We start from the raw sequence: 12500 nt of genomic DNA on the forward strand, positions 1-12500 counted from the left end.
TATATTCTACCGAGATAGAACTTCTGTTGGTTCCTTATTTGATGGTAAACAGTCAGGGATTGTCTTCAATAATTTGATATACAAAGTTTAATTTGCTATATCTGGCATCCACCTCACTGGGTTAAATGTAACACAACATATTGATTGTCATCTAGATCTTTATTATTAGCAACAGATTTGTCATAGTGACAAGTATAAAGTAGTCTATCTAACGACTCTATCAATTGGTAACAAGAAAAAGTTTCAATGATTTGTGTATATATATATATTGAGAGAGAAAGAGATAACTAAACAGATAGATGAATAGAAACATAGATAGATAAGTAGGTAGATACAGATATTCCGGTGGCAGTCTTCATCAACCCTAATCAGCTTTATACGTAATCCTCTTACATCCCTCCTGAACACCAATTAACTCTGTAAATTCCTCATTGAATTGTACATCTTCCCTAGTGTTCCTCCCATTACCCTCTCTCTTGTTCTGCAGGAGAGGAGGAGAGCAAGCGCCCTGGCAGGATGCAGCAGAGCCTGAACAGTGAACTCATCATGCCCAAGGAACAGCTCTTTGACATGTTCCAGCAGATCCTCTCCCTGAAGAAGTTTGAACATCAGTTACTCTTCAATGCCATGCAGGTTTGGCTGCTAGTTTTCATTCTGACTTTTTTTTCTTTCACAACAACAGTTTATTTCTTCATTTATTGATTAATTTGAGATTAGTAATCGAGTTTGTGTCATTTTGTTATTTGTATTATTGTATTGTAATATTCTTAAATTAGGTCATGTGATTTTCATTACTATGTTAACATTTACTTTTCTCCCTTTTAAGTTACAGTAATCTTACACATGAGGATAATTATGAAAGTGGCATATCTAATAATAATAAGGAATTCAGATGTGGCTACACTTAATTCATTGTTTTCACTTAATAGTGTATATACTGCATGAATAGAATGCAATTTTACAGAATTTGTTAAATTATTCTTAAACAGGGACAGTAATGTATATAACTCTGGATATTATTTTCTCAGTAAGTACATACATACAAGGTCTATTTTTGTCACCATACAACAATTAGAGCATCATTTTTACCATCATTATCATTTTTATGTTTGTTTGATCTCTAGCTTGTTATCTCATCTTTGTAAATGTCTGCTTAATGATTAATACCTTTCATTCCTTTTTGATAGCATAATAACCAAAATGTAGAAACCCAAATTCAAGTTTGACAATATGTGTAGTGACAATTTATTTAAAACACATACATATCACCACCAAAACACCTTAGATCTGCATCTACTATTTATCTTCCTCAGCTGGACAGCCAGGATGAACAAGCAGCAGCCATTCGCCGAGAATTGGACGGCAGGATGCAGAAAGTTGCGGAACTAGAGAGGGTGAGTTGTCAAACCTATTTTCATGGCTCATGTCCTGTGCTCACGTCCATTGCTTTCATTGTTTCCAGTGTGGTCTTTTCTTTTCCTTTTTTTTTTCTTTGTTTTATTCTTTTCAAATGTTAAATTTCATCTTAAGTTCTAATTCAGGAGTTAATTATATTATGGAAATTCATGCATAAAATGGTAATTTGTGATGCAGATGTTAACTACACATCTATGAAAAAAATATCTATGCAAAATGTCTTCATGATGTATATTTCCTTTTCTTTTCTGTCCTTGTTTTTCCTCTATTCTTTTCTATTTTTGGTAGTGTCATTTAGCTGTTCAAGACTCCTGATGTCGTAAAACAGATTTTATACTATTTTCAGTTTTCTCCAAATGATATCCCCCAGTAACATATTTTCGTATGAAAAATGGTATATCAGTGGAGAAATAAATATATTTTCCCTCAATCTTAATTTGAAATTTGAATGAAAAAATGACTTCATTTAATTTTATGTTTACAAATTTTGATGGAAGCAAATCAAACCGGAATATGCATTTAAGAAACTAGGGCCTTTGTTCTGTTTAGATAAAAAAAAAAAAATAATAATAAAAACAAATTCAGAAGCATGCTAGAAAAGAAAAAGAACAATCTTGTGCTGTATTAAAAGACCAACATGTTACAAAACACATTCAGTATTATCATATGGTAGGACTATCTTTGCAAATGGGTCTTATCTATCACTACTCCCAACATGAGACTTCTGTTGAGTGTGTCTAGGCTTTATAATAACTGTGCATTTATAATGAAGCATCATTTTTTAAGATTTTCATCTTCCTCTTTTGTGGGGTCAGAAAATATTCATGCATGATAAGTCTTGCTGTAATAAGCAATAATCCTCATACATACTTGTCAGTATCATACATGTTTATTCACATGTTTCCTTGTTTCCATGTTGGATTCAAGAAAAATGTTAAGCTAGATGTTAAAAAGGACTCATTTGATGATAAGAAGAATTTCCTTATAAATAGGATTGGTCTGAAATGAATGATTAGTCAACCATTAATGAGAAGAATAGATACTTTCACGATCAGATCCATGAAATTTGTACAAAGACACATCTGTATGATACATAGTCAGAATATTTTTTTATGTTAGCTCTTTAAATTTTACAGTAACATGTTTTGTTTTTATTTTTTCTTGTAAGCCTATTTAACAAACGTGATATATAGATTGTACTCTAGTGTTTTATTTCCTTCACTTTGGTTGGAGTTCATGTCTTGAATCCTTTCCCAATGCATCCCTCATTAAGCCATGATATTATTACACTGCACAATTTGCATTAAAGAAAGGCTGCTTATGATTTATTAATGATATCTTATTGATGAAATACAATCAGTAATCATCTGTTATTGTCATGTTAAAATCAAGTCTACATTTTGCATACAAGTGCAGTATTAGTTCAAAACCATTAATACTGGGTTCAGTTAACTAAACTTTGTTTTTCTTTTTTCTTGAGATTTCAATAAGCAAGATAATATTTTTATGATGATAGCTCTTCGTACATACCTTTTTAATGCAAAGATTATTTGATAATAGTAATGTTAATGATATCTCTATCAGTTTTCACTAATAAGAATCTTTCAATTTAAACATTTCTAACAGGTGAAAAAAAGATAGTCAGTATCAAAACAAAGTAAGGATATAGAGCAAGAGAAAGTCAATATTTGCTGAGCTCTTACTAATCTTTGTTTAGAGTTACAGTTCTCAGATGACTGTCACAGGCAACATTGCTCTCAAAATGCTCACTTCTTGGCAGATATTACATACCCTGTCATCACCACCCCCTTTGCCATTCTATATACAATTTTTGTTGAACCACCAAATCCTTTCTTATTTTTTCTTATTTCCACGTCTTTGAAAAAGGAGTTAGAGGGTCTTAAGAGAGATCCAGAAGTAAGTTTGATTATGAAAATTATCCTAGAGGCCTCAGTAAGCCATAGGTTTGCATTTCTCTTAGTAGATCTAGAACATAGAGATTGGATGAAGGCTGTGGGTAAAATTATGGATATATTTATTATTCATATTAAGACATTGTAAAATATGTGTCTTTTTTTTCTTTTTTTGACAAGTGGCATGTATTCCATATATATATTTCTGTATATATATAAATATATATACATATGATATATATTCTCTGATGTTCTTAGATACTATTCTGAGATCACTTGTAATTAGAAATGTCTTTTGTAGCTTTGCTCTGTGGCACAGTTCTCAGCAATGACTTTATTATATGTAATATATGCCCCGTTATGATATTTTTAGGCAAAAGGATTGGTTCTGTGCACCACGAGAAAAAAAAAAACTTGCTACTTGCCCCTATAGTAAAACAATGGGCAAAATAATTTGCATTTATATTTAACCTAGGCTATATAATTGATTGAAAATGAAAGTGAATGATGATAAAATGTTACAACATACATCTACTCCGATTTTTGTAGTTTGCTCTTAGTAAGGGCCATAACTATTGAATCTTGGTCTTGATGGATGATAAAATTCTTATGATCATGCATTTATGATTTTATAATTTATCATAAACTTGTGTTTGATGTCTTTTGATCTTCAATGGTTTTCAAAGTTTTATAGACTATTCTATGCCCATGCTGTGTAAACACTGCAAAATATGGTGTCGTAGAAATGATCATTCTCCGTCTTGCTCCATGGCACAAACTTGAGGTGCTTGATTTGCTTCTTTTTTGCATTTCTTAGTTCTTGCATCTGAAACTTGCAACTCTAGATGATTTTCTGGAATTGTTATGCTACTTACAGCCTGGGATTTACTTTTAAGTATTATTATGCATTTCCTGTTTGAAACTATTGTGAATAATAACTCATTCTATTATACCTTTTCCACTAGATTTTAAATTATATTTTTTCCAACCTTGTATTGCTTACATCTCCTTGCTAATAGATGATATATGTATATACAATGTAACATTAATCTGCATTGATTTTTAATGCTTCTGCACTCAGGTGTTGCAGAGTACAACATAGTGTAAAGTTGCAATTGAAAAAAGGGGGCATTACCCAATCCATATGCATATTTTTTATGCACTTTTTGAAGTGTATCCCTCTTCTGTACAAAGTGTATTAGCAAATTCAGTTATTAGTAACCCATGAAAAAAAAATATATATATTGTTCACTTAGAAGGAAAGAATGTGAAATGTGTATAGTTCACTTTTACATGGTCAGCAAATTATAGATAATATCAAACTTTGACTTTATTATTATTATCTGTACAAATTGAGAAGAAAACAATACTAACCTTAGTCTTTTGGTCAAACCAGAACCGCAAGTTGATGCCCAAGTTTGTAGTGAAGGAGATGGAGTCCTTGTACCTCGAAGAACTCAAGACCTCGATCAATCTCCTGATGGCTAACCTTGAGAGCCTCCCAGTCTCCAAATGCTCACAAGAAGGCAAATATGGCTTGAAAACTCTTAGAAAATACAATCACAGGTAAGGCATTTCAAAATGATGTCACTTTTTCTCCTTTTTCTTTTATCACTTTCATAACTACTACTAATGTTTTTATTATTCCCACTATCATTAAATGTCTTACTAAAGCATTGTACCCCAACATTGGGTTCATTGCCTGGACCATTATTGCTTGTCTCTCTTTCTCTCTATCTCTTTCTCTCTTCTCAGCCTCTGTATGGTCTACAAATGTATGCCTTATGCTTTTATTCTTTATATTTCATACTCTGTGTATTAATTTTCATGCTATTGTTTCAGCTGATTTTTTTTTTCCTTTTTTTTTTCTTTTTTTTCTTTTTTTATCTCATGTTGCAGTCAATTTCATTACATTTAAGCTAGTTAGTGCATATGCCATTGTTGCACTGCAAGATTTGGTCTTTCAGTATTTTCTTTTTGCTGTTGCATTATTTTGTTCTCTTTACTTATCAGTGGACTTGAATATTGGACGTGATATCAAGATACTTCATGCTTATTTATAGATATAATTATTTTAGACTGTTTTTGGTTAATTGATTTATGTGTTATAAATCCTTGTTAACCTGTCTTCATTGATGTATTAAATCAGACTGATTTTATGAAATCCCGGATAGAAAATGCATTAATGTATTTTTTTTTTATCTTGTTGTGTATACATAAACACATGCACTCACACACACACACAAACACAAACATTCATTTACTCATTCACTTATTATCTCACTCACTCATAAAGAAACACCTGCAGAATTTTACAATCAGTGTCCTTTTATTTTATACCTGGAGAACACACACAAACACAAAAAACAAACAAACAAACACATACACACACACACACACACATAGATACTCACACATACACAACCCCACACACACACACACACACACACGCACACACACACACACACACGCACAACCACACACACACACACAACCACACACACACACACAACCACACACACACACACACACACACACAATCACACACACACACACACTCAAACATACACATACACTCATACACTCTCACATACTCACTCACTCACTCATTCACTTCCTCACTCACTCACTCACCCACCCACCCACCCACCCACTCACTCACTCACTCTCTCACTCATTCACAGAGTAGCACCTGCAGAATTTTGCTATTCATTTGTCATTTTATCATTTCCTTAGAGAACAAGGAAACAAGAGTTGATTAAGGCCAAATCAATTTTATTTCTATATTTGAAATTTAGTTTTCTGAATATCAATTTTATTCCTTCCTGGGCTCAGACTTGATGTTAAGCCTGTTGGATTGAACTGAATCACCCATGCCTTGGGAGGTGTTATTGCCATAAATTGATAGCTTTTGATATTGTGACATTTCCCATCCCTACTGTGGATGCTACTGTATACACATAATTATACCGTAGACTCCTTGATTTACCTAGTAACTAAAGTCATGCTATGAAAATTTCATGCACTCATAATTCTAAAAAACAGTTATATTTTTCCAGTTTTATATGTTACTGAACAAAGGAAGTTTTAGTTGTATGCAATCAGGAGTTTCTCAGCTACTGGGAGCCTGTCTTTGTCAAAGAAATTGATTCTAATATTTTCTATAGAAAAATGCTGTTAAAAAATTATAAAAAAATCGTGGGTACAGTTTATTTGAAGAAAATTTTAAATGGAAAACCTTTTTTGATGAATTTACAAACTGTATGGGTGGAGTTAGATAGACTTGTAACATAAGAAGGTGATATATTGGTATGAAGAAGTTATAAAAAGTGTAATCTCAGAAGGAGATGTCTGTGTGATAAATATTTTAGGGAATAAAAAAAAGGACAATGATACAGGGGCAAACTGTGTAAATCAGAGAGTCTACTAATATTTTACACTTGAAAGATACATTATACCAGTAGCATGAAATTCCCATTAATATTTCAGTATTATGTATATTTTTTTCATTTTCTTTTATTGTTCTTTGATTTCAGATTTTTTATCATTTTTTGCACTAAATGTGTTTCAATGTGACATTGATGTACTACAATGTTATTTTCATTTTTCCCCAACTGGTGACCCTAATGTTAAATTTTCCTTTTATAATTTGTGGTCTTTATTTCTGGTAAAGTTCATTTATATGTGTTTAAACTTTTTATTTCTTGAACTCTGTGTACGATTTATTGCTAGAATTAGCCTGAGAGGATCTTTTCATCTCAGCAGTAACGAGGTATATTTAACTAAATCTATGTTTAAATGCCTTTTTTTGTCCAAATGCAACTATATCAGGAAAAGCAAAAGGTATCAGACAAACTTGAGACTCCTTGAATACTTTCCTCACACTTGCTTTCATGATTTTTTCTTGCATGTTGTGAACACTACTTATGTATGGTGTTTCTTTCATAATTCATGCATTTGCCCTGATTTTATTTCATTCTCTTTTTTCCTGATTACTGAAGTTTATAGCCTAAAGGCATTTTCAGTTTTTTTGTTCTCATGAGCCAAAGCATAAGGATGAACTCTTTTTAGCAGCATATTGATTAACACTGTGATAACATTGGAAATCAGATAATGTCATTCATATTGTTTGACAAGTATTTCATTCACAACTTGAATTAAAATGTCTGAAATTGTACATATGCATATAGATTGGTCTCAACATATATGTTTATAGATATACAGACGTGTGTGTGTGTGTGCGTGTGTGTACCTGTGCATGTGGGCGTGCGTAAGTGTGCGTGCGTGAGTGTGTGTGTGTGTGTGTGTGTGTGTGTGTGTGTGTGTGTGTGTGTGTGTGTGTGTGTGTGTGTGTGTGTGTGTGTGTGTGTGTGTGTGTGTGTGTTATGTGATATGTGTATGTGATATGTGTATGTGATGTATGTGTGTGTGTGGGGGGGGGTATGTGATGTTTGACTATGTATATGTGGAGGGGGGGAGGAGTGTATGTGCATGTGTTTGTGTGCATATCTGTGGCTGTGTATGTGAGGGGTGTTAGTGTGTATGTATATGTATATGTGTGTGTGAGTCTGCGTGTGAGTTTGTTTCTGTGTGTGTGTGTGTGTGTGTCTGAGCGTGTGTCTGTGTGTGTTTGTGTGTGTCTGTGTTTACATATACATATACATACACACGCACACACATGCACACACACACACACATATATATATATATATATACATATGTATGTATGTATGTGTATACATATGTATGTATATGTATGTACATTTGCACACACACACACACACACACACACACACACACACACACACACACACACACACACACACACACACACACATGTACACACACACACACATATACACATACACATACATACACCTACACACACTCATACACACACTCATACACACACACAAACACACATACATACACACACACACACACACACACACACACACACACACACACACACACACACACACACACACACACACACACACACACACACACACACACACACACACAAATAGTAGCCATAAACATTCTCACACACATACAGTGTTCCAGCTTGAAACCTCTCAGGTTGTCTTACAATTTAATGAGGAATGGCACTTATGCATGCTTGCATTCCATGTGTTTTATATGAAAAGCAGCACATGCACATGTATGCCCCTCTCCTCTCCCTGTCATATATTGTTAATGATTTACTGAAAAGAGCTCTACTGTTTTCATGATAAAACTGAGCATCATATATCATCTTCTCTTAACTTGAAAAGATTGCTCAGATTTCATTCAGGATTATACAGTATAAACATATCTCATTTGGTCTACATTCAGTAATATAAATTTCATGTTTTTTTTTTACTCAGTCATAAACAACAGATGTAAGATACAGGTTTTCTCTACATTATTATCTGTCTTTGATAATTTTCCCCCCCACAGCAGGAGATATATAGATACACAGTGCTCAAGATGTTAAAAAGTACATACTACTGACAAACACCATTCTCTTTTCAACTCAGTTAATGACTGGTCATACCAGTTGTACAGAATACAGGTGGGCTCCACAAGTGTCATCTTTTTATTTTGTTCACATTATGCAGAGTGACACAGGGTACCTGGATGTGTTGTGGTATTTCTTTTTTGTTAAGCCTTCTCTGGTAATTGGGACAGAGTATTGCTATGAGCATTTCCAAGTTTAGATATTCATTTTGCAGCTGATTTTTTTTTTCTGATGGAAGGACAGTTTATGTACAAAGCTGGAATACTGATATATGACTTATGCATCTGTATTTATATGTGTGTTTTATATTATGCTCGTTTGTATATTTACAAATATATGAATTATATTGACAAATATATGAACATGACTTCACACACATGTATGCATATGTAAGTGCTGATAGATATACTTTCAAACACAAACACACATGCAGACGTAAATGCACATGTATATATGTATGCACTCACAGATACACACACACAGATGTAAATGCACATGTATATATTATGTATGCACACACACACACACACACACACACACACACACACACACACACTCACACTCACACTCACACTCACACTCACACACACACACTCACACTCACACTCACACTCACACTCACACTCACACTCACACACACACACACACACACACACACACATACACACACACACACACATACACACACACACACACAACACAAACACAACACACACACACATACACACACACTCACACACACATACACAACACACAACACACACACACACACACACACACACACACACACACACACACACACACACACACACACACACACACACACACACACACAAACTCACTAAAAAAAAATATATATATATGAATATATATATATATATATATATATATATATGTATATATATGTATATATATGTATATATATGTATATATATATATATATATATATATATATATATATATATGTCTGTACATATATATAAAAACATATATAAACATATATAAACATATAAATATAAACATAATATAAACAAACACATTCACATGCACACACAGTATGTACATTTGTATCTATACAATAAACACAAAATCTATTTATTAATGTAAATATAGATGTACATTCCCATGTATACACACACACGCACATATACATATATATATATATGTAATGTATATATCAGCACCAGTATTCAGCTTAGCCAAGGCTGATAAACTTGGCTGAAAGCTGATACGAATTTGGCTAATTATCAAAGAACCAAGTTCTTTTTTCAGTTTTGTGCAAATTATCATTATTAAACATTTATACCATACCCATTATGTAATGATACTCATCACAATTGTATGAATTTTTTGTCCTTTAAATCATCTGACATTAAATTATCATCCATCTTTGTATTATTTTGTTTGTATTGCAGTGAATAAATTGTTTCCATTTTGTCTAAATCCCATCACATAGGTTAGCCACATCTGGTAATATATACATTTTTCCTTCATCTTTTAGTTTCATCAAACTGGATACATAGCATAGCATATTTTCTGTGTTGTCTCATCCCTTGTTAGTGATTTTTTTGGTTACTTTGGTCTTTTTTGACATATATACCTTGTATTATTTTTTTTTCTTTCTTTCTTTTTTGCTGTAGGTGAGGTTGCATGGTTTGGTCTTTTCAATTAAAGTGCTGTTCTATTTTTGTATGACGATTTTTGAAATTATTTTTGCTTTGGCTGGATAATTGATTCCAGTGATGTTTGTCTATTTAGCTATTTTTTCTAGAAAGTGTCAGATTAGAAGCAAAGAGAAAAAAAATGAGATGAATTTGATGTGGTCAACTTTTTAAGATTTTTTTCAAGAGATTTTTCATTTCAATATAAAAATAGTATTTAATTAGCCAGTTGAATTTCCTTTCATTGGCTAAACAATATTTGATAGCTTGCTGACTCTTTTAAGTATTGTTATTAGGTTGTCAAATCTATCAAATTAAATCATATAAAATTTCAAGGAAAAGAAAAAGAATTTATATAACTGTTGTTTTTTACTACTTTGCTGTTGCTTGAAATTTAAGTAAAAAATGAAAATACTACACTTGTGTATATACATATTAAAAGAAAAGTTCTATAAATAGTTCAATATAATACTTGATCAAGAATGATTAAAAAAAATAGTAATGTTAACTTTGGTAGCTGACATTTTAGGTTTACAGTCTTTTTGGCGTTTTCTTTTCTTTTTTTTTTCCTCTCGGATCAGCAGGTTGCTTTTGTTCCGACTTTTCATTTTCAGATGGGCTCCCAAAATTCTGCCCCCAGTGCTAGAGTTTCTTGTAGGGATCTTCGCCACGATTGGCTGCCCCTCACTTATAACAAACGTAGCGGCCTTTTGGTATACTTTCAAAAATTTCTAGTCAATGTTTTAATACCCTTTTTCAGTCCAGTTGTGTCGTTTTCATATGGCTGAAGTTAACATATATATTATTATTATCAATTATTATTATTATGATGATTGTGAAGATCCCACCATCCCATTGATGTTATTGATTTGAATGATTCATGCTGTTAATGCAGAGTTTTTGCCATTATAGTTTTGCATGGATTTACTGATTATGACAGAGTTTGCCCCTGTGATTTTTCCTCAGGTTTATATTTCTGTCTTTATACTCTCTCTCTCTCGTGCCCTCTCTTCTTTGCAATATCTTTTTATCAGATCTATGATTCACTTTTACCAGCTTGGGTTGCAATTGCTGCTTCAGGCTCTTTTGTGCATATTGCATTGGAAGTTGCAGCCGTTGATTTCGTTACTTTAGATTGTCATGTCAGACTGAGCCGTATTTTCGAGGGCTTATTGTGAAAGGGCAAGGGTATACAGATCTTGTTACATAATGGTTAAAATTTTTTTTTTTTTTCTTTCTTTTTGCTAATTTTATAAAGTGAAAATTTAAGTTTTCTTGTACAAGTTTTTTTTCTTGCTCTTTTTTGTCTTTTTTAACATCACAGTATAAACATTTTTGTTTGTTTTTATCTTTTTAGATCCAGTGTCGCACAAAGAGAAATGAATTAAGATTACAAAAAAATGCAATCAATAGAAAAATTATTATCAGTTTATGGATATATAAAAAGTTAGAGCACACGTATTGTGTTTTCTGGGTCTGTGCAATTTTGTTGATGAATCGATACTGCTCATTATTTTGGTTCTAAAATCTTATTACATAGACTTCATGTGGGTGTTTGTGTGCATGAAAGACATTTTTTAGTATGTTCAAATAATACAAAAAAAGAAGTGTATTTCTTGTAGTTGTGCTTTGTATGTATGTTATTACATGTTGTGTAATGCTTGACTCTTCAGTCTACTGATATTAGCATAAATTACAAATGATAACTACACCTGATGCATTTCATATCAATAATTCCTGTTCATGAATTTCTGTATGGAATATTATTAATCTACTTGTCACATATATATGCATATATATATATATATGCATGTATATACATGTATATTTTGTATATATATATATTTTGTATATATATATACATATATATATACAAATATATATATATGTATATGTATATATATATATATATATATATATATATATATATATATATATATATATATATATATATATATATATATATATGTATATATATATATATATTTATATATATATGTGTGTGTG

General features: G+C 32.1%; 1 protein-coding gene across 44 annotated transcripts in view; it reads left to right on the top strand.

Annotated features, from left to right (window-relative positions):
* Cadps (calcium-dependent secretion activator 1) overlaps window positions 1-12500 on the top strand; it is a 434912-nt gene that overhangs the window by 312392 nt on the left and 110020 nt on the right. For 30 of the 44 annotated variants that reach the window (XM_086541577.1, XM_086541575.1, XM_086541568.1 and 27 more), the window contains 4 exons: window positions 488-633; window positions 1314-1394; window positions 3304-3333; window positions 4726-4895. In XM_086541577.1, coding sequence (XP_086397703.1) covers window positions 488-633; window positions 1314-1394; window positions 3304-3333; window positions 4726-4895 — 427 coding nt within the window. The remainder of the gene's footprint in view (window positions 1-487; window positions 634-1313; window positions 1395-3303; window positions 3334-4725; window positions 4896-12500) is intronic. The other 14 variants (XM_086541582.1, XM_086541600.1, XM_086541607.1 and 11 more) reach the window with 1 other exon arrangement.

The sequence above is a fragment of the Penaeus japonicus genome, unplaced genomic scaffold, assembly GCF_977035675.1.
Source record: "Penaeus japonicus unplaced genomic scaffold, GWHDUDI00000001_assembly GWHDUDI00000011, whole genome shotgun sequence".
Lineage (NCBI taxonomy): Eukaryota > Metazoa > Arthropoda > Malacostraca > Decapoda > Penaeidae > Penaeus > Penaeus japonicus.